Source organism: Salminus brasiliensis, chromosome 15, assembly GCF_030463535.1.
Source record: "Salminus brasiliensis chromosome 15, fSalBra1.hap2, whole genome shotgun sequence".
In the NCBI taxonomy this organism is placed as follows: domain Eukaryota; kingdom Metazoa; phylum Chordata; class Actinopteri; order Characiformes; family Bryconidae; genus Salminus; species Salminus brasiliensis.
The window spans coordinates 29,166,569-29,194,041 of NC_132892.1; the positions used below are offsets into that span (position 1 = coordinate 29,166,569).

Genomic DNA, 27,473 nt, shown 5'->3' on the forward strand with positions numbered 1-27,473 from the left:
ACTTTCACTATCACAAACCGCCATGAAGATCGCTTGTGTTTTATTTCTCCTCTTCTATCTTCAGCAAGTGAGCACTGGTGAGTAATCTTCATGAGGTCTTTAGACTGTAGACCAGTTTTAAATCTCTTTAGATGCAGGAATCATTCAGGACATTGCATTTAAACTTAGAGATCTTAGCGTGGCGGAACAGCCTTTAAGCAAGTAAGAGTCATATATACATACATGTTTATTTATGTGTGTGTGTGTGTGTGTGTGTGTGTGTGTGTCTGTGTGTGTGTATATGTATATAATGATAATATACATGTATGTATATATGACTCTTACTGGCTTAAAGGCTGTTATACATTTACAATATTCTCCAAAATAAAAAACCTTATAAAAGCCACTCTTATTTGAGTTGACCTCGTGTAAGCTAGCTAAACATTTCACCCCAGGATCTTTACATTTCACTAACTAAAGTGCGATGACTTCTCGTTTGGTCAAGCCTTATCTCTAAGGTATTGATATTCATATTCTCAAATTCAAGAATTTAAAGTATAATTAAAAGTTAGACAGATGAAGAAACATGAAGAAAGTTTTCAATGTCCAGTAAAGTACTTTACATTTTAAAGACTTCTTCCTTCTTCACTGCATCATTAAAAGCACTTTTGCAGGTTAAATGACATTACAGTCAAACACAAACAGTTAAAATGTCCTTCAGTTTTTCAGTTTTTGACACAATGTGAATCTGGCAGTTTGTCTTTTAAAATTTCACGAATAATGGACCAATAGAAATGCCCCAAAATGACTTTGGAATAATCTGTTTACAATGGCCTCCACTGAAAGTTAAGAAGGTTTTTTTTCTTCTAGCTAAACATTTCACCCCAGGCTCTTGACGTTTCACTAACTAAAGTGAGTTCTCATTCGGTCAAGCCTTATCTCTAAGGTATTGATATTCATATTCTCAAATTCAAGAATTTGAAGTATAATTAAAAGTTAGACAGATGAAGAAACATGGAGAAAGTTTTCAATGTCTAGTAAAGTACTTTAAATATTAAAGATTTCTTCTTCTCATAAGCTGAATAAGCAGAACAAGACCTTAAATCAAATACTGGTTTAAATACAGAAAGGGTTTCTTCTCCACTGTTTCAACAAACATGAATAAAAATAAATGTACAAATAATGAAGACTGACTTTATATATCATGTAAAAAGAAAAAATAGATTCTATGTCTTAAAAAGGATCATGGCATTATCTATCTATCTTATGGAAAACACATATGGTAATTTATAGATTTTGTATACAGATTGAAAAAGCTTTGTTTAAATATTTTCATGGTTTCATCTCAGTTTTCTCTTTTCTACATTTACAGATCTTCAGTATGACAACTGTATTCACTGGACTTCCTCTAAAGGATTCAGCCTGCCCGAATTTACAGAAAGGATAGTGGTGAATGACGTCACCATCTTCTACCATGACAGCAGTACAAAGTCCAAAATGCCCTGTCCTGACTGGATCAACACCACTGCAGGAAGAGAGGAGTGGAGTATTATACATGAATGGTCAGATCACAACAGATATATTTTCAACCTTGGGTTTCAGTCGGCTAGTACACAGTTCAACCTGACAGGTAATCTGCTTTTCTGCTGTTCAGTTTTGTGAACAAACAGTATAGAACGAGTGCAAACCTCTCCTGACTCTCCTAACTTTCACCCTTCATGGTCTTGCCCTGCTTACCTCTTTACTGTCCTTCTTCCTCCCTCAGATCCTCTGGTACTTCTTGCAGTCCCATGCACAACAGCTGGCCCTGTTTTCCATAGCTGCCTTTCCCAGCCAACTTAGTCATTTCTGACTACCAGTATTAGATGTTTTCTACTTAAACAATCTACACAGTAACTGAATAAATGGACAGAGGTTTTTATCATATTCTTAGAGCAAACAAACTTCAAGATCAACAATGTTCACTATTAAACTCTGGGTCTTACAGTGTTAATGAGTAAATATTTGTTGTTTCTCTGATTCAGGTTCACTGTCTGACCAGAACATTTACCAAGCATCTGGATGCTGCTCTCTGTATCCAGATGGGACTTACAGGGCTTTGGTGACCCATGCATTCAATGGAAAGGACTTCTTAAGTGTTGACATTGAAAGGAAGACATTTGTAGCTGCAGTTCCTCAGGCTGTCATGTACAAGACTCTGAGGGAGAGAGATTCAGTCACTATAGAAGAGATAGTAGCATATTACAGGACAAGATGTCTGGATCGACTGAATATATTAAAGCAAGCTCCAGGAGTCCACATCAGAAAAGGTCAGATATCTTCTTCACTGCATCCTTAAATGACATTACAGTCACACACAAAAGGCAAAAATGTCCTTGCATTTTCCACTTTTTGACACAATGTGAATCTGGCAGTTTGTCTTTTAAATTTTCTTGATGAATAGGCCAATAGAAATGATTGGAATACAATCTGTTTACACTGACTTCTACTGAAAGTTAAGAAGTTATTTTCCATATCCTGTAAAGTTACAGTTTTGGAGATATGAGTGTTTTGTACGGCAGCGATGATGAAGAGCAATTCATCTCTGTGAAATTCAAAAGCATAAATATTTGCACAAGTGTTAATGTTACATTGTTTGATAAACATGTTACAGAACATCAGATTTTACTCTAGAACCAATATTCTGTTCTTTACACTGCAAACATGTATTTCTAATATCTAGAACAGATATTATTGATCTTCTTGGTTATTTAGGTGTCAGATTTTTCCTCTTGTTGCTTTTCCAGTTCCAGAAGTCAGGATCTTTGAGAAGCAGAAGGCCGACTCCATTACAGTCACATGTCATGTGACTGGGTTTTACCCCCGGGTGGTTCAGGTGGTTTGGCTCGGTCCAGATCTTCAGCCTGTGGATGAAGGGGTCACTGATGTTCTGCCGAATGAGGACGGCACATACCAGACCAGAAAGAGTGTGATAGTTCCAGAGGAGGATGTAGGAGAACACACCTACAGCTGTGTAGTGCTGCATAGCAGCGTACCGGACAACATCACCAGAGTCTGGGGTATGAGGACTTCTGCACATCATTAAATGTTTTAGTTAATGAATTCTTAATCTATCAGTACTGAACACTTCTTCTCCTGAACTTCCTGAAACTGATTGTCCTGTTAAAGGACATTTCAGCCTAAAACTAGCATTAAATATGTGATCTGTCCCTCATTCAGTTCATCACTACAGAGGTTTTCAGGCTACAGACTTTTTGTACAGCAGTGAAACTTGTGTAAAACTCAGTGAAAACAGACCTGCTTTCTTGTGCAGGTGGAGAGAAAGCTGGTGGAATGGCTGTCTGGATATCTCTTGTCTGTATTTGCTTGTTGGCTGCTGGAATTGGGCTTGTAGTGTGGTGGTGCTGCAGAACTCGAGGTAAGCAACTCTACTACTGTAAAACAAAGAGGAACTACAGAGGATTCTTCAACCATACTTTAAAATAAGCACTGCTGGTTGGCTGTATTTGAGTAGAACCTTGTGAAGAACCTTTTAAAGGATTAAAGAACATTCAAATAATCCAAAGAGCACAATTTCAGTTTTTGATAATTCACCATGTGTTTAAAATAGTTTCACAGCTAACAGTCATTATTGTCTTTTATAGATGCTGTGATCTGAACATTGGGATAAATAACAGTCCATGGAGTCGAGGGTTCTGTTGCTTTAAATTACTTACACGCTTTTTATGGTCACAATATGTTTTGAGGATTGTCCGCTTAGCTGCGGCCTGCCCAGTCACATCATGGATATCCAAGGAAAAAGTAAAAGCAACACCTTTGTTAAATTCATGCTGATTCAAGCAAATTCATGCAACTGCGTCTGTTTGGATTGTCCACAATGACCAAAGCTATGTTTGGAGGAGTAAATGTGAAGCAATGAAGCCCAAGGACACTGTATTAGCTGTTAAGCATGGTGGTGGTAGTTCACTGCACAAAGTGGATGGATAAAGTAGGTTGATTTAAGCTGTTGAAATGGACATCCCAAAGTCCTGACCTTAATCCTATTGAAATTATATGGTCATGTCTGTGTCAGGACACCAAATGTAACTGACCTCCACCAATTCTGCTAAGTAGGGTGGTCAAATATCAAAACATTCAGAAGAAAAAGCTGATGGTTACCAAAAGTATCCGGTCAGTTTTTTTCACTTGATTGATTTATGCTGATTAGCTGCTTATGGTTTTCCAACTTTTTCACAGGCACACTCAATAATGTATTGTAATGACCCCTCTTTTTTAGTAGTTAGTATAAGATTGTATATATTTCCCCTTTAACTACCCATAGAGGGTTCTTAGCCACTGGATCAATATGCTGCCCTACCTTTATTTCCTGGTCTGGACTGTATGAGCCTGATTTCCACACCAGCATACACAGTAATCACTCATTTGAATCATATACCATCTTTATTGACAATAATTCAATAAATCAAGTAAAAGGGGGCAGTTTCATTCACTCATCGTCGTAGCTCCGGACCTTATCTCACTACAACACGTGGAATATTCTACTCCTACAACCACGTTAAATTATCCTGAGCGATAGAAGACTTCATTTATTATTCTCTAGTATTTAAAAATACGCCCCCCTTCACACTCCAACATCTCCCCACACACACCAACAAAATATAAAAATGTCCAAACTTTCCTCGCCTGGTGGCCGTCAAGACTCCACCGTGAAGTCTCAAGTCCACACTGTTAAAGACGTCCATCATTTCCATACTGTAAAATGCAGAACTGTGCAGAAATTGTAGCTGTATTTTTTACTTGTTTTTAAGTTTTCTGTAAAATATTGTTTTGCATCATTTTTTTATTTGATTTAAATCAAACCAGTGAAACTGAACCATTTAAAGACTGAACTGATGAACCACTTTTACACTGCATTTCTAATCAAACCAACCAGGATTTCCTAATTTCTTGTGTTCTTGTTTTTCTACTGCACAGGGGAAGTCTTTTAAACACTGTGCCTAGCTGTCTAAACCTCTGCACTGTGCTGTATGGTCACAGGCATTGTGTATAGTAGGGCTGTGTGACAGCTGTAGTAATTCCCTGTGGTTCGTGGCATGGGTGGTTTCTCACAGTCATCAATGTCTGTGCCATCAGTGCCATCAGACTCGGCTTTTCCACCTGACTATTGTTCATGAGTGTGTTCTGTTGTGTGTGATTTATTACTGCCAACTACTGATGAGTAAATGTATTGTTTTTTTCTTTTTGAACAAAGATTATATATGAACACAAGTATTTGGACACCTCCTCGTTCATTGTTTCCTGTGAAATCAAGGGTATTATAAAAAAATCTATTCTGCTTTTGTTGGAGTAACTACAAACTCTACTTTCCAGAGAATAAGGCTTTCTCGTAGACCATGGAGGAGAATTGCTGTGAGGATTTGCAATCATCCCTAACTCCCCAACATATCCCAAATTGGATAGAGCACCATTATTCCAGAGAACACAGTTCCACTGCTCCTCAGCTCAAAGCTGGGGGCTTTATTCCCCTCTAGCCCATGCCTGGCATTAGCCATTGTGCCAATATGATCATATTTATGCTACAGAGAGTCCTATTCTATTGGCAGTACTTCTCCACAAGGGCTAGACAAGATTACTTTTTTTAGTTTAGTTTGCTTGATTAATTGATGTTGACCAGATGCTTTTGGTTTTGATTTGGTCCAGATTGAGCAGCTCCTCGTGCTATCCTGGTGACTCTCCGATGGGTCATCTGACATACTGACAGCTGACTAGTTAAATCATCTGATGAACAAAATAAGCTTTAGGAAGTGTTCTACTGACAAACACAGCTTTTACTTTCAGTCTTCAGACTGAAAGACACGGACACCACCAGCCATGAAGAACTGTGTTGTTTTACTCCTCTTCTATCTTCAGCAAGTGAGGACTGGTGAGTAATCTTCATTAGGTCTTTTGAAGACCTGTTTCAAATCTCTTTAGATTCAGGAATCATTCAGGATTGTTCAGTATGATTACAGTTGGTAATGAATTGGTCAGTTAAAGGTTTGCAGTTTATTGACTTCCATGACCTTACTTCCCTTTTTTGTTCACTACAGGCCCTAAGCATAGCATTTACAATATTCAACAGCTTTCCTGGAGGCTGTTCTCCAAAGAGGCAAATTAAAGCCATTCTTATTTGAGTTGGCCTCACTTAACCCAAACATTTCACCCTAGACTTTTTGTTTTACTAAAAAAAAGTTTGAGGTTCTGTTTGGTGAAGCCTTATCATTAAGGTATAGATATTTATAATATTTTAAAAGGTATCTGCTCCTAGAATTTGAAGTATAACTTAAAGTTAGACAGATATAGAGAAAGATTTTAGTGTCCAGTAAAGTACTTTATGTGTACTTTTTTAAAGTAACGATTTAAACAAACATGAATAAAAATACATTTATAAATAATAAAGACTGACTTTACTTATTATGAAAAATAGATTCTATGTCTTAAAAAGGAAAATTACATTATATATATATATCCAAGGGAAAATACACACATATGGATATATGGAATTTGTCCAGTGATTGAAAAAGCTCTTTATAAAAGAAACAAGGGACATTTTTAAATATTGTTATGTTTTCATTTCAGTCTTTACTTTATTTAATGAACCAATGAAAGAAAGTTATATATTCAGATTTCTACTGAATTCAACATTTACAGATCTTCAGTATGACAGCTGTGGTTACTGGACATACTCCAAAGGATTTGGGCTGCCTGAATTTACAGAAAGGAGGGTTGTGAATGATGTCACTGTCTACTACTATGACAGCAGTTTAAGGTCCAAAATGCCCTGTCCTGACTGGATCAACACCACTGCAGGAAGAGAGGAGTGGAGTAGCATTCATCACTGGACAGACCACAACACATATGTTAGTGCCCTTGGGTTTCAGTCGGCTACTCAACAGTTCAACCTGACAGGTAAGCTGCTTTTTTTATGATTATAAAACCACAACACCTGATTACTAGCGTTTCTGACCACATTTCACTACCAGCATTGAAGGTTTCCTTCTTAACTGAATAAATGGCCTGAGATTCTGTTTAATTCCAACTTTAGAAAACGCAAAGTATATACTTAATAATAAATCATGCACCAATACTAGTAAAGCTCCTCCTTTAAATACACAGTATGTATGGACTTGACTACATATAATGTTGAGTTGAATTACCCATAACCCAGACTGTTCACTTTTAAACTTTGTGTCTTAAACTGTTTGTAAATGAGACCGAGACTTCACTTATTCTTTCTCTGATTCAGGTTTACTGTCTGACCAGAACATATACCAGGCTTTTGGATGCTGCTCTCTGGATTCAAATGGGACTTACAGGGCATTTGTGACCCACTCATTCAATGGAAAGGACTTCTTAAGTTTTGACATTAACAGCAAGACATTTGTAGCTGCAGTTCCTCAGGCTGTCCTGTACAGGAATCTGAGGAAGAAAGATTCAGTCACTATAGAAGAGCTAACAGTATACTACAAGAAAACCTGTCTGGAACGACTGAATATATTTAAGCAAGCACCAGGACTCCTCATCAGCAAAGGTCAGATATCTTCTTGACTTCTTCCTTCTTCACTGCATCATTTAAAGCTCTGTCCTTTGCAGCTTAAATGACATTAAAGTCAAACACAAACAGTTAAAATGTCATTGCGTTTTCCACTTTTGACACTATGTGAATCTGGCAGTTGAATGGGCCAATTTAAATGCTCCAAAATGACTAGGAATACAGTCCGTTTACATTGACTTCCACTGAAAAAGTTTTTTTCTTTCTCTTGTAAAGTTCTGGAGATATGAGTATTTTGTGATGAAGAGCTATTCATCTCTCAGATGTAGAACCACAGTTGTAGTTCTGACAATACAAACATAGAACCTAAATGTCTACAATGCCTCATGGATCCTTCTTGGTTATTTTGGGGTCTAATTTGCCTCTAATCTGTTTTCCAGTTCCGGAAGTCAGGATCATTGAGCAGCAGAAGGCCGGCTCCATTACAGTCACATGTCATGTGACAGGGTTTTACCCCCGAGTGGTTCAGGTGGTTTGGCTCGGTCCAGATCTTCAGCCTGTGGATGAAGGGGTCACTGATGTGCTGCCGAATGAGGACGGCACGTACCAGACCAGAAAGAGTGTGATAGTTCCAGAGGAGGATGTAGGAGAACACACCTACAGCTGTGTAGTGCTGCATAGCAGCGTACCGGACAACATCACCAGAGTCTGGGGTATGAGGACTTCTGCACATCATTAAATGTTTTAGTTAATGAATTCTTAATCTATCAGTACTGAACACTTCTTCTCCTGAACTTCCTGAAACTGATTGTCCTGTTAAAGGACATTTCAGCCTAAAACTAGCATTAAATATGTGATCTGTCCCTCATTCAGTTCATCACTACAGAGGTTTTCAGACTACAGACTTTTTGTACAGCAGTGAAACTTGTGTAAAACTCAGTGAGAACAGACCTGCTTTCTACTGCAGGTGGAGAGAAAGCTGGTGGAATGGCTGTCTGGATATCTCTTGTCTGTATTTGCTTGTTGGCTGCTGGAATTGGGCTTGTAGTGTGGTGGTGCTGCAGAACTCGAGGTAAGCAACTCTACTACTGTACAACAAAGAGGAGCTACAGAGGATTCTTCAACCATACTTTAAAATAAGCACTGCTGGTTGATCTGTTGATCCTTTAAATTATATAGAGGTTCTTTAAAATTTAAACTCACACAAAAGTACTCTAAATAACCATCTATGGCAAACACCATATATGCATTTAAATTATGCCATTAATTGTATATTTACACATGTGCTGCCGTGGTGGCGCAATTGTAGCGCGTTTGCTCGGCAACAAGGCAGCGCTGGTTCGAGTCCCGCTGTTAAGAGTCCTTGTTTCTTAAGTTACTTTAAGGGCAGTAGTGGCTTAGTGGTTAGAGCACCCAGTTATTGATAACAGGGTTGTGGGTTCGATTCCCAGGCTTGGCATATATCTAGGATCAACAGTATGTCAAAGTAAAACAGTTGTATTTTTCTGCATCTTTAATGAGCTGGGTTATTCTGCAATAGCTCAAATTTTATAAACAAAATAAATCAAACAAAATTCATTTTGTATTAAATTCATCTAATTACACAATATTTCAAAATTGTGCTGCAAAGAGGTTGTTTTTTTTTAAGTTCGCCTCAGCAGACTTTAAATCACATGTTAAATACTGGGTTTAAGTACTTACAGAATGGCTAAACATCTCTAAGCATGACGTTTTACTTTAAACTGCATGAAATCAGACACTTACAGAAAAATGTACTTATGAATTATAAAATTCAGTAAAAGTAAAGTAAAGTGTTTAAAATGTGTTTAAAATGGTTTCACAGCTAACAGTTATTTTTGTGTCTCCTATAGATGCTGTGATCTGAACATTGCGATAAATAACAGTCCATGGAGTCGAGTGTTCTGTTGCTTTAAATTATTTACATGCTTTTTATGGTCACAATATTATTTGTGGATTGTCAGAAGTTTTTAGTTATTTATAACTACTTGCACTGTTTGAACTAGCAGAGGTGTCTCATTTACACAGTAACTATTATAGTTTTTAACAAAAGAGGACACTGGGGACACACCGGCGTCCGTTGGGATAGGTTTGGATGTTGTGGCTGGGGGGCTTCAGCCAGGCCTAAGTTGTAGGACCATGGCAGTGTTGTAGATGTTAATTATCTCTAAAATCATACAGCTATAATAATGAACATTAATACATAAACATTTACTGATTTACCAAGAAAAAATTTATAAAAGCCTATATTTCTAAATGTTCTCCTTTCATTTCAACTTATGAATCTTAAAATGAAAGCAAAAGAATAAATAATAGATTTTACCTTCATTGTAAAATCTCTGTCTCACCTTGTACATCAACAATTTGTACATGTTTATATTTTCATGCCCATGTAAAAAAATAATAATAATAAATACATAAATCAAATTAAAAAGTCACAAAGTCAAACTGTTTTGTGTTTATTTACATTTGTGTTTAGGCAACACTTTCTACAATGAGTTCAGAGTTATCCCCTATCAGTTTAACTAAGGTCTGGCTGGTCACATCGTGGATGGCCATAAATAAATAGTATTCCGACAGAAGCTTGTTGATGGCTACCAAAAGCATGTGGTCAGGTATTGCCCTGTTTACTTTACTGAGCTACTTTATCTTTACTGCCCTTCCCGCTCCCACCGATCCTCTGTTACATTGTCCTCCTTGCAGTCCCACACATAGCACTCTTGTCAGCTGGCGGCTGGTCCTATGGTGCTGCAGCATGCTAATCTTCTCTCAATCTCTTTCCTGCACATTTTCCTTCCTTTTTCAAGTCCTATTGTGTTGGGTTTTTGGGTCTCTTCCAAGTATACTTTTGTAAAGTGTATCTGGGTTTCTAAAAAGCTTTACATAAATGTATTATTATTGCTGTTATGTACAAGCTATTTAAGTTTTTTCACAGCTGCCTATTCCAGTCAACTTGGGCATTTCTGACAACTAGCTGTAAACAGCTTCCTTCATACAGTAACATTCACAGTATCTGAATAAAAAATTTAGATTTTTGATTGTCCTGATATACATTTTATTCCACTTTTTAAACTAGAAAGAAATGTTTCTGTTGCATTTCCTCTAAACAGCTGGTAATAAAAAGTTAATACAAGTGAATTAATTAAAACACTGCATCACATTTACTCATAAATAAATCCTGCATCAACACTAGTATAGCTCCTTCTTCAATTAAAACACAGTTAATGTGGATTTAACTACCGATAGTGTTGAACCAAATCACCTATCTGTAATTGTAACACTCTTCTCTGATTCAGGTTCACTGTCTGACCAGAACATTTACCAAGGATCTGCTTGCTGCTCTCTGTATCCAAATGGGACCTACGGGGCATTTTTGACCCACTCATTCAATGGCAAGGACTTCATAGGTTTTGACATTAACAGCAAGACATTTGTAGCTGCAGTTCCTCAGGCTGTCCTGTACAAGCATCTGAGAGAGAAAGATTCAGTTATGATAGTAGCATATTACAAGAAAACATGTCTGGATAGACTGAATATGTTTAAGCAAGCTCCAGGAGTCCTCCTCAGAAAAGGTCAGATTTCTTCTTGACTTCTTCCTTCTTCACTTGAGTAATTCCCTTACAAAAGCACAGAAGCAGAGAGAATACAAAAATAAGAGAAGATAAAAAAAAACTAACATTACAAAAGCTGTAGACATATAGACATAAACTGAAATAATAATATTACTTAATAATAAAAAATAATACAAATAAAATATACAACATTCATGTAGAAAAATCCCGGGAACTAATAAATATTCTTTATAAATGATCAAAATCACGCAATAATTGATACATAATAATGAACGTAAGGGAAATGAGCTAAATAATCAGTATGAAAGTAATAAACTCATTCCAAACATTAGCAGCAACCAATCACGTGAAAAAGACTGGCAGGTTTGCCAGTGTCAGAGCTAAACTGCTATTTAAGATTAAAACTGGACACGTCTGAGACATCAGGATTACACCATGTTTTTCAGTGCTGGGGAAGGCACATGCCTGAGTTTCCATCACTTAATTAACTTAATTAACTTAAATGACTGTCATGTACTCTGTATACTGGCATCGAGCGAGCCATCAGAACAAGCCTGCTAATTTATTTATTGAATGATTGTAATTTTGCTTTGGGAATCCACTTTTCCTTAAAGGAAAGAAATCCCCCTGTGCATCTCTTGGGATGGGGGGTTTCTTACAGTCAGCAGTGTCAGTGGACAGTTTTCTTACAGTGATATCAGACTCAGCATTTCCCCCTTGATTATTGTTATTTTGTGTACTGTTGAGTGATCCAATACTGCCACCTACTGATAAGTAAATGTATTGCTTTCCCCTTTTTAATAAAGAGTCACTATTTGGGCAAATGTATTGGGACACTTGGTCATTCATAGTTTCCTCTGAAATCAAGGATATTAAAAAGAGTTCATCCTACTTTTGTTGGATTAACTATAGTCTCTACTGTCCAGGGAAAAAAAGAAATCGAAATCCTACTAGATTTTGGAGAAGCATTGCTGCGATATTTTTTTTTGCAAGTTTGATGGTCATCACTTCATTGCATCCCATCCCCAGCCTCATCCTCTTCTCATTCCAAATGAAAGGGAAGCACCATCCATCACTCCAGAGAACACAGTTAGTTCCACTGCTCCACAGCTCAATGCTGGTGGGCTTTATACCCCTCTAGCCCACACCTGGCCTTAGGTGTGGTGCCAAAAATTTGTGTGCTCCAGAGAGTCCTACTCTATTGGCAGTACTACCTAGTTCTATGGCGATTAGACAAGCTGTGTGGGCAGCAAATTTGGATCTACAGCAGTGATGATGATGAAAAGGCCTAAAGTCTCACCAAGTTATCAAAGGATAGCAGAAGACTAGACTGTTGTCTATGGAGTTGTGATAATTAACTCAAATGTGAAACATTTTCATGAGGCTGTAATGAACAGGGCTGGTCTGGGCTAGGACTTATGCAGACATTAGGACCATCACGTCAGGAAGCTTCAGGGTTATAGATGCTCTTAGCTGACTTTGGTGATGTTGCATTTATACCCTCCCTACCGGACCTGCACACGGCCAGAACCAAGAAGCGTGTAGAGAACCTTGTCCGTGATCCGTCACACCCTGGACATCACCTGTTCTAGGATCTTCCCTCAGGTCGGCGTTTCAGCCAGTTGAGGATCAAGACCTCCAGACTACAGAGAAGCTTCTTCCCACACGCCATCACACTCATGAACAGCTGAACATTACAACACTAATTTCTGAATACAGTCTACTACACACATACATCCTATCCAGATGTTCTCTCACTCTCCTTTCTCTGTACTGCACTTTATTTATCTGATAGTGTCTCAGAACAATCTGTACTACCGTCTCAACCAGTGACTCCTCTGTTCTCCATATTTATATCTATTTAATTCAGTCTGCACTGTTCTGTACTGCTGCACTTAGCACTTTACTTTAAATATACAACTGTGCACATGTTAAGTTTACAGGTGTGTCTGTGCGTGTATGTCACTGTAAGTGTGTGTGTGTGTGTTTAGGTTGGGTGTGTTTGTTACTTCTGTAATGTCAGTTATCGTGCACGGTGAGCTACTGTAACCAAAAACAAATTCCTTGTATGTGTAAGCATACTTGGCCAATAAAGTCCAATTCTGATTCTGATTCTGATTCTGATATATGGACATAAATCGTCTATTTTCATTTTATCATTACATTTATAGTCACATTAGTGTTTCTCAAAAAAATAAAAAGACACTTTTAGGCTAAGGCCTACCTACGGTAGAGGTTCCCAGATCTGCTCCTGGAGATGTACTATCCACTATCGAAAGCAGCCATTACTTTCACTTTCGATCTCAGTACTGTTATTACAGTTAACTTCCTCAAGAAGCCATGCAGATCGCTTGTGTTTTAGTTCTCCTCTTTTATCTTCAGGAAGTGAGAACTGGTGAGTAATCCTCACAAAGTTGTTTGTAAACCAGATTCACATTCCTTTACATCCAGGATCTTAATTAGTTAAGGTTCATTGCAGCTCTTTAACGTCGCCCTGCATATCAGTACTTCCTTGTTTATGTGTCCTACGATCCCACGCAGTGTTTACAATATTCAACAGTCTTTCTTGGTTTAAATCCAGTCTGTGTTGGTCAGTAATGAACTTAAGGAATCAACAGGCTGACTGTGGTGAAATTATGGCTTGGGAGGTATAATACATACAGATCAAACAGGTCTTATCAGCCAAACCTGTCTTTTTAATATTAGGAGGGTTATGAATATCATGTATTCATGTCAGATGCTGTAAAATCATTTGACTGTGTTGAATGCAATTATATTTTCTACACGTTGAAGAAATTCAGTTTGGGTAGTTTTGTATAGATATCCTGGATTAAACTCTTGTGTACACCTCGCTTAGCCTCAGTACGTCATAACGGGTCAAGTCCAAGTGTCCTCTTTGTCCTTCAAGGGTACACGTTGAGGAGACACCTCTCTCCGTTATTCTCTGCTATGGCAATTGCTATTCGGATACATCCTGTAGTTCAGGGGGTTAATCGTGGTGGTCTTCAACATAAAATCCCCCTTTATGAGAATGGTGTGGTTCTATTTATTACTGTACCAGATGTCCATATGTCCATATGTCCATATTACTGACAGCTCTTTATTCAGGTTACAAATTAAATACTTCAAATAGTGAATTAATTCAGATGTTCCAATATAAATGATAACGAGTTGCCTCAGTCTGCCTCTGTTTTCTATGTTATTACACACAGTTTCAAGAACCTCAGGGTTGCCTCATCCTGTAAATATTTAGATATTTTTAGGTCTAATTTCTAGTGCTGTCCTCTCGCCGGTCCTCCCTTCCTGTCTTTAATCGGTCATTTGAACTCAATTAAACTGAATGTACTTCCCAATTCTTATATCTCTATTATGTCTTATATATTCCCTTGTTCTTACCCAAATCATTTTTCAAATCATCTTTATCTGGAATAATACATTTTAAAAAAATTCGTAAAGTGCTTCTCCAATGCCCAAAACAATTGGGATGTCTGGTATCTCCAAATGTTCTGTTTTATTATTGTTATTGTTTTATTATAGCAAATATTAGGAGTGTTTTATTTTGGAGTCAAGGTTATTATAGAGTGAGTGACTGGGTGCCGACGTGGACAGCAATGTGCTCCTCTGGCCTTGAACTCTATCCGCCCTTTTTGACAACCCTATTGCTTAAATACTTATATAGCGCCAAATTTGGCTTCATTTTGGTTTTTAATTTCCATCTATTAATTTGCCAATCACAGCCAATCCCTTATTTCTGTTCGCTGATAGATTCTTGGATATCATAGGGTTGGTATTACGAGGATTAAGGATCTTTAAATTCATGTTTCTTTTTCCACTTTTCCACAGCTCAGTACCTAATGTTCTTCTTTTAAACCACACTTTTTTAGACTCGTAATTTTGTTTTAAAATTTCATTTACAGGCTTCCCTAACACTCCTTCAAAATCACTTTTGGATGATATTTTAAAAATCAATGCTGACTCTACCGGTAAAATGTCTAAACTATATAACCTCTTACTTTCATTAGTCCCTACCCAGACAATATTTCTTAAGCAGAAATGGAAAGAGATTTACAGCTTACTTTCAAGTAGGAGGTTTGGGACAGGGTTATTCGTCGCATCCATACTTCTTCAGTCTGTCCTAGACACAGTTTTATTCAGTTAAAATTGGTCCATCAATTGTACTGGACAAAGGCTACAGTATCTAAACTTAATCCAAATCTTGATGTTCTCTATGTCTATGACCCTCTCTCACATGTTTTGGTCTTTTCCAGCTTTAAAATCTTTTTGGCAATCTGTTGTCTGTGTATTCTGATGCGTGTGCATTTTGCACCCTTCTAACTAGACATCTTATTTTAATATAGTGAAAAAGTTCCCCACCACCACTTCATTTAAATGCTGGCTCAAAGATGTTGCCTTATTCTTGTATCCTGTATTCTTGTAAAAATGAGACACACGCTTAGAGGCAACAAAATCCTAGAGGCAATAGGACCCCTTTTTTGCTTTTTTACTCAGCAGTCTGATCTGTAATCTCTTTTCCTTTTGTTATATATATTGTATATATTAGTCTTTTTTGTATGTTTTGGGAAACGTGTATATCTAAGTGCATTTAAGATCATACCAAAGGACAGGGTAGGTGAGGGTGGGCGAGGGTAGGTGAGGGTGGGCGGGGTAGGTGAGGGTGGACAGGGTGGGTGGAAGGGGTGTAATTCTACTGGGTGGCCTGGATGGCTTAATGTTAATCTACTCCAGAGAGTACTATTCTACTGAGGCTAGACAAGCTGTTTGTGTGCATTTGCACATCTGTGTCAGCAGTGGGTGCAACTTAAAGTATCTGAATGCTTTCATTAGAGTCAGTATTCACAAACATTTGGACATGTGGTGTATTTGTGTTTCCTTTCAAATTTAGCACCTAAACCCTTTACAGCAATATGAAACTACACTGTGTACTTCAAAAGGATTTGGTCAGCGGATAGAATGAAAGTCATATACTCACATTTTCACTGCATTTAACACCAACTTTACATTTACAGATCTTCAGTATGAAAGCTGTGTTTACTGGACTTCCTCTAAAGGATTTGGCCTGCCTGAATACACAGAAAGGATAGTGGTGAATGATGTCTCTGTCTTCTACCATGACAGCAGAACAAAGTCCAAAATGCCCTGTCCTGACTGGATCAACACCACTGCAGGAAGAAAACAATGGAGTATAATTCATGAATTTTCAGACCACAACAGATTTGTTAGTACCCTAGGTCTTCAGTCGGCTACAAAACAGTTCAACCTGACAGGTAATCTGCTTTTCTAGACTTCAGATTATAAAACTAACACCTGAATCACTGCACCAATCAGATACAGTAACAGACAGTTTAGAACCAGGGCAAACTTCTCCTGCTAACTTTAACCATTTATAGCCTTGTCCTGCTGACCTCACTGAGCTCCTTCTTCTTTGCTGCCCTTCTCGCAAATGACCGCTCAGTATTCAACAAGAGAGGTCAGCAATACTTCAAGGTGAGCTTGGAACAGACAGGTTATGTGCACAGAGATAATACACAGGGGAAATGTTCATAATTGGATGAGGGCTAACATGTCAGCAGGCTAAGAGAATTATAGGAGTTGTAGTTGATGAACTATGAGGCACTAAGGAGACCCAGAAGTATTTAAGGACTACTTAAAAGGTTTACACAGTGTCTGTATAAATGCCCAGATATGTTATTCAATACAGTTGAGTCAATATAATAGAATTTGTTTCTACTGTATTTCATCTAAACTGCTGGTAAAATGTTAACAAAAAATTAATTAATTACAGTATCTGGAAATCAGTAAATATTTGTTGTTTCTCTGTTTCAGGTTCACTGTCTCACCAGAACATTTACCAGGGATCAAATTGCTGCTTCCTGTATCCTGATGGGACTCACAGGGCATTTATGATTCACGCATTCAATGGAAAGGACTTCACAAGTTTCGACATTGACAGCCAGACATTTGTAGCTGCAGTTCCTCAGGCTGTCCTGTACAAGACTCTAAGGGAGAGAGACTTAGCCGGTATAGGTATGCCGGTCGCATACGGCAAGAAAATATGTCTGGAACGATTGAATATATTAAAGCAAGCTCCAGGAGTCCTCATCAAAAAAGGTGAGATATGTCTTTACATTTACATTGGCAGGCATTTAGCAGATGCTCTTATCCAGAGCGACTTACAAAAGTGCTTTACTATTTACCCAAGAAAAAACCTTAGCTAGTTAGAATAGACTAATAGTTCAAGGATACTCTAAGCTTTAGACATTACTAAGCACACGTCAATAAGGTGACCATAGTACTCTGCTGTTCATCCAAGTATTCTCTGTAGAGGTGAGTCTTCAGTCTGCGTTTGATCATACTTGAAGCTGGACGGGCTCTTGGTGCAGATCGGCTTTTGACCATTGCCATCAAGTACGGAGGGGCTGGCTGGTCCTTTCTTGGCTTTGTAGGCCAGAGTCAGGGTTTTGAATCTGATGCAAGCAGCAGCTACAGGAAGCCAGTAAAGAGAGAATGCAGCAGTGGAGAGACATGGCTGAATTCTGGATGAGTTGCAGCCAGAAGAGAGTTGCAGTAGTCAAGTCTGGAAGTGACATGAGACTGAACAAGAATCTGGGCGACTCTCTAAAGAGGAAGGGTCGAATTCTCCGGATGTTGTACAGGAGAAATCTGCAGGGCCGAGTTACGTTTGCGACATGACTTGAGAACGATACCTGATCATCCATGACTACACCAAGGCTTCCAGCTTCTGTAAAAGGAGTGACCAGTGAGTTCTCAAAGGTGATGGCAAGATCGTTTTTAGGTCCAGCAGTTCCCGGGATGTATAGCAGCTCTGTCTTGCTGGGGTTGAGTTTGAGGTGGTGAGCCGCCATCCAAGAAGAGACATCAGCGAGGCATGCTGAGATGTGGGCAGAAACCTGTGTGTCCTTGACTTCCTCTTTCTAGATGACATTGTTTAAAGTACTGTCTCAATAATCCTAAAATAGCTCATTTCATGTTTAGTAAGGTTATGTCATTTGCCCCACTAAAAATAAGGTTTATTGGCAAAATGTACAAACTTTCAGCTGTTTGCAATGAACCAGTCAAACAAGATCAATTTAAAACACAACTAATATAATAAATATTAATATTAATTATATATAATATATATGAATATAATAACTAATAAGAAGTGCTTTCTCTGCATTCAGCACATAATACCACTGTTAATGCTGACTGAAGTCTCATTATTATTCAACCCCTTCACTGTTCTACGCATATGACCTGCTGCAAACGTGATGCACAGGCAGACACCAGCTTCTGGCAGCGTTCCTGAGGAATCTTAGCACATTCCTCATGGTCAGTGGCTCCAATTCTTTAATATTCTGCTGCAACCGCCTTTCTTAAATCCCACCAATGTTCAGTTCATTTCTGGTAACTGTGACAGCCAATCTTCCAGGTCTTCTTCTAAAACCATGCTTTGGTGGGCTCTGAGGAATGCCTGGGGTCATTCTCCTGTTGGAAAGTCTAATGACACCTAAGCTTCAACTTCCTTACGGAAGACATTTTTCCTAGGATTTCCTGAAGCTTGATTGAATTGATCTTGCACTTCCACACACTGCAGGTTTCCAGTGCAAGTGGAAGCAAAGTAGCCCCAGAGTATCACCAAGCCACTGCCATGCTTCACTGTAGGCAGGGCGTTCTTTTCAGTGTACACGTCTTCCTCCTCCAGACATACTGCCAATGAAAAATGGCTACCAGAAAATGGCATGCCTTCTGTGAGGACACTTAAACTTGGGAGTCATTGGACCTTTCTACAGGACAGTGATCCCAAGCATACCCAAGTCCACCAAGGCTTGGTTTCACAAAAAGGTCCGGAAGGCTCTGAAGTGGTTGGCACAGTAGTTTCACTTGAGCCCCATGGAAAATCTTTGGTGGGATTCGAAGAAGCTGGTGTCTGGCAATGCATCATATTTGTAGCATGTCATAACAGAAAATGGGTAAGCTAAGATGCTTGTTATGAAGGGGTTGAAAAATTCTAAGACTAAAGTTGGAGTTGAAGTTGGAGAAAACACTTGTTATATTAGTTGTGTTAAGCTATTTAAATAGGTCTTGTTTGATTGGTTAATTGCACGTTTGTAAATATTGCTAATAAACCTAATTTGCATGGGAACATGAACCAATATGAAAATAATGAAAACAAGGGGAGCACAGGGCTAAATATGATATAAACCACTTATGAGTCTTCATACCACAGTTCTAGTTCTGACATTACAAACATGGAATTTGAATGTCTAGAACAGATGTTGTAGATCTTCTTGGTTATTTAGCTCTAATTTGCTCAAAATTTTTTCCAGTTCCAGAAGTCAGGATCTTTGAGAAGCAGAAGGCCGGCTCTGTTACAGTCACATGTCATGTGACAGGGTTTTACCCCCGGGTGATTCAGGTGGACTGGCTCGGTCCAGATCTTCAGCCTGTGGATGGGGTCACTAAATTCTTACCCAATGAGGACGGCACGTACCAGACCAGAAAGAGTGTGATAGTTCCAGAGGAGGATGTAGGAGAACACACCTACAGCTGTGTAGTGCTGCATAGCAGCGTACCGGACAACATCACCAGAGTCTGGGGTATGAGGACTTCTGCACATTGCTATATCTGTTACCTACTCTACCAGTACTACTACTTTATTTGGTATAGTAAATAAATATTAAATTAAATAAATTCAATGAAACATATTAAGAGCAAAGTCTGGACTGATCTCAGGATTGTGTTTTGTGTAGTTGTGGAGAAACGCAGCAGGATTGCTGTTTGGACGTCTCTTGCCTGTGTTTGCTTGTTGGTGATTGGATTTGGTTTCTGGATCCGCTGTAGATCCAATGATAAGCAAGTAAGTAGACTTTTAAAACCAGTGCTCTGCTTTGAGAAGACACCATGTATGAGATACATCTTCCAAAACCACAAATTTCTAGTTCTGTTTCTTAATATTCCTTATTCAATCAACTTCATTATATTTTCTGGGGTTTTTTTCTGCTTTGTTGAAGGTCCCACCTGAGGTCACATAGAAGAAACAGCAAAATAGAGAGTAGACACTGGAGTCAGCGGTGTTCCTGTCACTACAGGCTGTTATTATGAGACTTATTTAACAGCTGCAGTGTTTATGTGGTCTGTGTGTAATGTCTGCACTGTCAGCTGATATAATACTGCCATCTACTGCTGAGACTTATAACGTCATTTCTGAATATTGAAGAAATATGAAGAACTGAATTCAAAAGAACTGAATATTCACTGCAGTGCACTTATTCTGCTGGACTGACATGCATTTTCCAGTAATGTAAAAACATTATTTTTATTACAAATATATTATGCTCTGGTTTTGTTATTTATCACAACAATAAATAAAGTTTTTAAAGTATTTGTATTACAACACAGCAGAAATCTGTGAAGCTCTCATATACAAGCCATGTGTAAAAGCACAAACCTTCTAAGAGCATTAAGAAGAACCGCTAAGAGGAACTAAGAAGAAGGAAGTAATGTTAGAAACCACTGAGCTGTGCTCAGTTTGACATTGGCAATCATCAGTAACTGCCAAACTGTCCATATATATTTGCATTCTGAAACTCTGTATATAAAAACTATGAGATAAAATAACATTTAGTTTTAATCATATATTATAATTCTCCTCATGGCTTATCCTCCCAATAGTGTGTTCTTTATTCTCACTGCATTGGTTCAGTAAGAAGTGGGTATGATAATTTAAGGTAAACATTAAATGAAAAAAATATATTCATATAAACAACAACAACAATTATAATAATACAAATAATGGTATTATTATTGTTATTGTTATTAGAAGAAGAATTAGTATATCATATATATCATGACACACTCAGTCAGGTGTGTCCAAACATGTTTGATAGTGTGTGTGTGTGTGTATATATATATATATATATATATATATATATATATATATATATATATATATATATACATATTACATATTATATATATATACATATATACATATATATGTATGTATGTAATTATATTTGTATTGCTCTTCTTGCAGTGGGACCTGCTACAGAACCATTTTAGTAGTACCCATAAATTAATTTGTCATCATTGAAAGAAGTCTAACATATAAAAACATGTCATTCTCAACAATGTTTTAATGACATGTGAAATCATAAGGACTTTATTAGGGCTAAAGCAAAACTCATGGTTAGGACATGCAAGGAGCAAAACTCAGGCAGGCAGGTACATCATAGGCAATTGCGTAGTAGTGATAGTATGTTAGTCCGTAGTAGTATGGTGATTCCACCCAAAGCACTCCCAACAGACTTGCTTTTGAGGAATAGTAATCAGTCCCCTAATGAACAGCACCGGTGTTTGTCATGTTTTTTCGAGGAATAAATGACCAGAACATGTTTATGCTTTGTAGTATAAATATAATAAGAATGTCAGAGTAAATATGCTGTAAAATAAAAGACTGGTTTGTATGGGTGGTCTTTGTTTTTTTTTGTTTTTTTTTATTAATTTAATTCCCAAAAAGTCCCAACAGACTACATGTTACAATCATTCATCATTATGCATAGTTTAATGAAAATGATCTGTTGTTGAAAAGTTTGATCCAAAATTAGTTTGAATGTAAAGCACACTTACAGCGGGGGAAGTATTGAACACGTCACCAATTTCAATCAATCAATTTTCTAGGTAAATGTATTTCTATAAAATTCTCTCCAGATGTTGGCAACAAACCATTCAACCTACACATGAAAGAAATTGAACACGCTTGCTGAAATGTATTATATAATATAATATTATATATTATATATATTATAATACTTTATTCAAAAGCCTTTGTTGACGATGACAGCTTCAAGACTTCTCCTGAATGGGTCTCTGAGCTCTGAGCTTTAGTTCCTTCCATAGATTTTCAATTAGATCCAGGTCAGGTGATTGTCTGGGCCATTGTCTGAAACCAATTGAGAGTTTCCTTGGCTCTGTGTTTAGGATTATTGTCTTGCTTAAATTTCCACCCTCGTTTTGTCTTCATCATTCTGCTTGATGGCAGCAGAGTTTTATCAAGAATGTCTCGGGAGATTTGTCTATTCATCCTTCCTTCAATTATATGAAGCGTGCCGGTGCCGTATGCTGAAAAACAACCCCATACTGTGATGTTCCCACCTCCAAACCTCACTGTTGGTATATACTTTGGCATGCAAAGAGTTCAATTTTGGTCTCATCTGACCAGACTATATTCTCCTAGTATTTTACATGCTTGTCTAAATGTTGTTGAACTCACTTCAGCATGCTTTATCTTCTGCAGTGTCTTTTTGAAGCTCTTGACAGGTGGTCCTTGGCTCTTGGACAACTCATCTGATAATTATTTCCAGTGTCTTGAAATTCTTCTGTAACAAAAACCATCAGAATATTTTGCAACAATAAGGTTGCGAAGGATTTGAGAAAAAATATTCCATAAAAATGTGACTTTTTGTTTTTACAGGGCACAGTTTCAAATACAGTTATGGTAATGTTGCTTTAAGTGTGGTGTGCCAACAAAACCAGCTTTCACTTTCACTCTTCTCAGTTCTGTTCATATTAAAGCTTCCTCCAGCGCCATGAAGAATGCGTGTGTTTTAATCCTCGTCTTACTTCTTCAGCAAGTGAGAACTGGTGAGTAATCCTGACTAGGTAGGACTTTGTAGACCAGTTTCAAATGTCTTTATGTTCAGGATCTTAGTTAAGGCTCATTGCAGCTCTTTGACACTGCTGTGTGTCCTTACTTCCTTGTTACAATTTTCAATAGTATTTCCTATTTTAGAGCCAGTTTACATTTATCAATAATGAACTAAATAAATAAACAAGCTGACTTTGTTAAAGACCGCCTTTCAGATTCAGAAATCTGTTTTCCAAGGCTCAGAACTTTCCTCAGAATTTATCAAGGCTCATAACTGCTGCAATTCCAGGGTTGTGGTCAAACTGAAGAATGCTACCACAACAGTGCCGACATTTGCCTAAATTTGAACCAGTTTGGATGAACAAGCAAAATAATCTCTTTAAAATTAATTGAGAACTGGATTATGAATATTGGGAAAATGCATGTATAGTATGTAACACAATAGACACTATTTGGACAAAAGTATTGGGACACCTTCTCATTCACTGTTTCTTCTGAAATCAAGGGTATTAAAAATAGTTGCTCCTGGAGGAATGTTTTCTACTAGATCTTGGAGCATTGCTGTGAGGATTTGATTTGATTTGATTGGATTCAGCATCCTCTGTTAGCAAGGTCAGGATGTTGTATGATCACCACCCCACATCATCTCCAACTCATCCCAAAAGTACTGGATGTAGCACCATGGCTTTATACCCCTCTAGCCCATGCCTGGCATTAGACTTGGTGCCAATATGTTAATGTTTATCTGCTCTAGAGAGTCATATTCTATTGTCAGTACTCTGTAGAGGCTAGACATGTTGTGTGCGCATTTGCACATCTGTGTCCGAATTGCATGCAACTTAACGTAGCTGAATCCATTCTTTAAATGGGGTGTCCATAAATATTTGGACATAGTGTACTTGTGTTTCTTTTTTTAAATTTGCCAGCTCACTTAAAAGCAATATGAAACTACACTGTATAATTGATTTAACAGATTTTTGTTCCACATATAGGAAAAGCTCAGTTTATGAAAAACAAAATTCATTTAAATATTGCTATGGTTTCATCTCTTCTCTTCTTTTCTTCTTTATTTAATGAAATAATGAAAAAGTCATATATTCACATTTCCACTGCATTTAACACCAACTTTACATTTACAGATCTTCAGTATGAAAGCTGTGTTTACTGGACTTCCTCTAAAGGATATGGCCTGCCTGAATACACAGAAAGGATAGTGGTGAATGATGTCACTGTCTACTACCATGACAGCAGAACAAAGTCCAAGATGCCCTGTCCTGACTGGATCAACACCACTGCAGGAAGAGAACAATGGAGTATTATACATGATTTTTCAGACCACAACAGATTTGTTAGTACCCTTGGTCTTCAGTCAGCTAGTAAACAGTTCAACCTGACAGGTAATCTGCTTTTCTAGACTTCAGATTATACAGTTTAGAACAAGGGCAAACGTATCCTGCTCTGATGCTCTGATAAAGGGTTTACACAGTGTCTGTATAAATGCACAGAGATTTCTTTAATGTTCTTGATATCAGTTTTATTTCAGCTTTTGAACAAACATGTTCTTTCAAAAATGTTTCTTTCATATTTTATCTAAACTGCTGGTACAAAAAAATGTTTATCAGTAAATATTTGTTGTTTCTCTGATTCAGGTTCACTGTCTGGCCAGAACATTTACCAAGGATCTGGATGCTGTTCTCTGTATCCAGATGGGACTTACAGGGCATTTGTGACCCACGCATTCAATGGCAAGGACTTCACAAGTTTTGACACGAACACCAAGACATTTGTAGCTGCAGTTCCTCAGGCTGTCCTGTACAAGACTCTAAGGGAGAGAGACTCAGCCAGTATAGGTATGGCGGTGGCATACGGCAAGAAAATATGTCGGGAACGATTGAATATATTAAAGCAAGCTCCAGAGGTCCACATCAGAAAAGGTCAGATATGTCTTTGACTTCCTCTTTCTGGACGACATCCTTTAAAGCACTGTCTCAATAATCCTAAAATAGCTACTTTTATTTTTAGTAAAGCTACCTCATTTGCCTCAATACCTCAATCAAAACTAGACCTAAACGACGACTGCAGTCTCAGAGTTATTCAATCTCTTTTCCTGTTGTGATCTGCAGCAAACGTAAAGCAGTACCAGACACCAACGTCTGGCAAAATGTTCCTGAGAAATCTTAGCCCATTCCTCACAGGCAGCGGCTTCCAGTTTAGTAATATTCTTGTGTTTGCTGCTGCAGCTGCCTTCTTCAAATCCCACCAAAGATTTTTTTATGGAGTTCAAGTCATGCAACTGTGATGGCCACTCCAGACTAGCCATGTCTGGGGTCATTGTCCTGTTGGAAAGTCTAATGACACCTAAGCTTCAGCTTTGTCACAGAAGACATTTTCTTCTAGGATTTCCTGAAGCTTGATTGAATTTATCTTGCCCTTGCAGCTGCTGCAGGTTTCCAGTGCAAGTCCAGAGCATCACCAAGCCACAGCCACGCTTCACTGTAGGGAGGGCGCTCTTTTCAGTGTATGCTTCATTCTTCTTCCTCCAGACATACTGCTGATGACAAAATGGAAAAAAAAATCTACCAGAAAATGGAATGCCTTCTGTGAGGACACTGAAACTTGGGAGTCATTGGATCATTTAACAGGACAGTGATCCCAAACATACCCAAGTCCACCAAGGCTTGGTTTCAGATGAACGTCTGGAAGGCTCTGGAGTGGTTGTCACAGTTGGTTCACTTGAGCCCCATGAAAAAATCTGTGGTGGAGTTTGATAAAGCTGGTTGCTGACAGAAAATGGGTGATCTCATGAAGGAGTTGAATAATTCTGAGACTGCAGTCATTCATTCAGTCAATCATTAAAAGTGATATTCTGTGTTGAGGTTATATTAGTTATGTTAGAATATATTAATGTGCCTTGTTTATTGGTATATTGCAAGTTCATAAATGTTGCTAATAAACCTAATTTGCATGGGGGGTTGAATAATTTCAATTGCAACTCTAAGAGAACCTGAAGGATGGGTAGGATGACAAGATGGCAGGGCTACAAATAAAAGCCACAGGTGGGACATTAGTGTTTACCTGTTTTAACAGTTCTAGTTCTGACACTACAAACATGGAATTTAAATCTCTATAACATATGTTGTAGATCTTTTTGGTTATTTAGCTCTAATTTGCCTTTTTTTTTGTTTAGTTCCAGAGGTCAGGATTGTTGAGCAGCAGAAGGCCGGCTCCGTTACAGTCACATGTCATGTGACAGGGTTTTACCCCCGGGTGGTTCAGGTGGTTTGGCTCGGTCCAGATCTTCAGTCTGTGGATGAAGGGGTCACTGATGTTCTGCCGAATGAGGACGGCACGTACCAGACCAGAAAGAGTGTGATAGTTCCAGAGGAGGATGTAGGAGAACACACCTACAGCTGTGTAGTGCTGCATAGCAGCGTACCGGACAACATCACCAGAGTCTGGGGTATGAGGACTTCTGTAGATTATCATATCTGCTATTTAATGTTATGGACTAATGTCCCCTAACTGTTAGAAGAACTGGACTGATCTCAGGATTGTGTTTTGTGTAGTTGTGGAGAAACGTAGCAGGATTGCTGTTTGGACGTCTCTTGTCTGTGTTTGCTTGTTGGTGATTTGCTTTGGTGTCTGGAATCGCTGCAGATACAATGGTAAGTAAATCAACAGTAAGTTAGTACTTGATTTTCAATCATTGTGTTCTTATGTGTGTTTTAATGTACAGTGTTTTTCCTGCTGTGTCATTCCTGTAGATGCTGTGAGCTGAGCTGAAATGATCATCATTTGCTTCATGCTCCACAATGGACCTAAAAGTGCTGGCATCTTCCAACCTTCTCCAGTCCTACCATACATTATATTTCCATGCATTATGCTTGCTGTTCTATGAGTAACTTGGTTGGATGGAAGAGAAAGTGTTATGATATTGGCAGTGTTGTGTTTGATGTTTCTAACCTTTGATCACTGTGTGATATCTACCCATTGGAGGAATTTGTGGGTAAAGTGGGTAATAAGAAGCTACTACAGAGAAAAGGCCTGAGGTCATATAAAATCAGTAGAAGCAGCAAAGAAAAAAAAACTGAATTCAAATGTGCCATGTCATGCCGTCCTAGCAATTTCAGTCCAACAGCAGACCACAAAATGAGTAAAGAAGTATTCCAGATATCCTAATATGCCATGATACAGGTTCTACTTATGATACAGGACTAACAGGTTTACAGATGTCCAGCAGTTACCATCAGAAAGAGACCACACAGGTTTGACTTCCATGGGAGGTGTGCAAGGAGGAAACAGTTGCTGTCAAAAAAACAGCAGGGCAAGACTACAGTTTGCCAGAGAAAACATCTAAATGAAGACTAATTATGTCTGGAATGATTTCCCCTGGCACACCTCCCATGAAATCTTTTTTGGTCTCTGTCTAATAGTAAATGCTGGAGACCAGATCTCCAGATGTTTAAATATGCTTAAAAAGACAAAGGTTTAATGGGGTGTCCTAATTTATTCACATGCTTGTTATTCAGAATTTTCTTTGTATATTATCTGTGTTTTATTTATTTATTTTGGCTGTCAGTGTTTGAAACTGAAAATAATTATTTTATATGTATGTTATTTATAAAGATTAGTATAACCTTTTATTAACCTTTTATTCATATGTGCTAACTAAACTTTCAATGTGTGTTATGTTTGTAAGCCGAAA

At 38.0% G+C, this 27,473-nt stretch overlaps 3 protein-coding genes across 5 annotated transcripts; all 3 read left to right on the plus strand.

The window, feature by feature from the left end:
- Positions 1-5,250, plus strand: LOC140536172 (class I histocompatibility antigen, F10 alpha chain-like). Of its 2 annotated transcripts, XM_072657856.1 has the most exons (7): positions 1-77; positions 850-925; positions 1,352-1,609; positions 2,004-2,288; positions 2,766-3,038; positions 3,293-3,397; positions 3,624-5,250. In XM_072657856.1, the coding sequence occupies exons 3-7, from the start codon at positions 1,477-1,479 to the stop codon at positions 3,635-3,637; spliced, it is 810 nt and encodes a 269-aa protein (XP_072513957.1). In that variant the 5' UTR covers positions 1-77; positions 850-925; positions 1,352-1,476; the 3' UTR covers positions 3,638-5,250. The 2 variants fall into 2 exon arrangements, with proteins under 2 accessions (XP_072513957.1, XP_072513956.1); XM_072657855.1 differs by lacking the exon at positions 850-925 and having other exon boundaries at positions 23-77.
- An 81-nt stretch (positions 5,251-5,331) lies between these two features.
- Positions 5,332-27,449, plus strand: LOC140535517 (uncharacterized). The gene is made up of 11 exons (XM_072656916.1): positions 5,332-5,902; positions 6,670-6,927; positions 7,265-7,549; positions 7,951-8,223; positions 8,478-8,582; positions 22,657-22,764; positions 23,908-24,165; positions 24,418-24,702; positions 25,956-26,228; positions 26,335-26,433; positions 26,533-27,449. Exons 1-11 carry the CDS (start codon positions 5,851-5,853, stop codon positions 26,544-26,546), a joined length of 2,010 nt encoding a protein of 669 aa, XP_072513017.1. The 5' UTR covers positions 5,332-5,850; the 3' UTR covers positions 26,547-27,449.
- Positions 13,414-20,978, plus strand: LOC140536171 (class I histocompatibility antigen, F10 alpha chain-like). 2 transcript variants are annotated; one of them, XM_072657852.1, is made up of 6 exons: positions 13,414-13,495; positions 16,128-16,385; positions 16,945-17,229; positions 19,449-19,718; positions 19,872-19,978; positions 20,133-20,978. In XM_072657852.1, exons 1-6 carry the CDS (start codon positions 13,441-13,443, stop codon positions 20,151-20,153), a joined length of 996 nt encoding a protein of 331 aa, XP_072513953.1. In that variant the 5' UTR covers positions 13,414-13,440; the 3' UTR covers positions 20,154-20,978. The 2 variants fall into 2 exon arrangements, with proteins under 2 accessions (XP_072513953.1, XP_072513954.1); XM_072657853.1 differs by having other exon boundaries at positions 19,455-19,718.
- Positions 27,450-27,473: the final 24 nt, after the last annotated feature.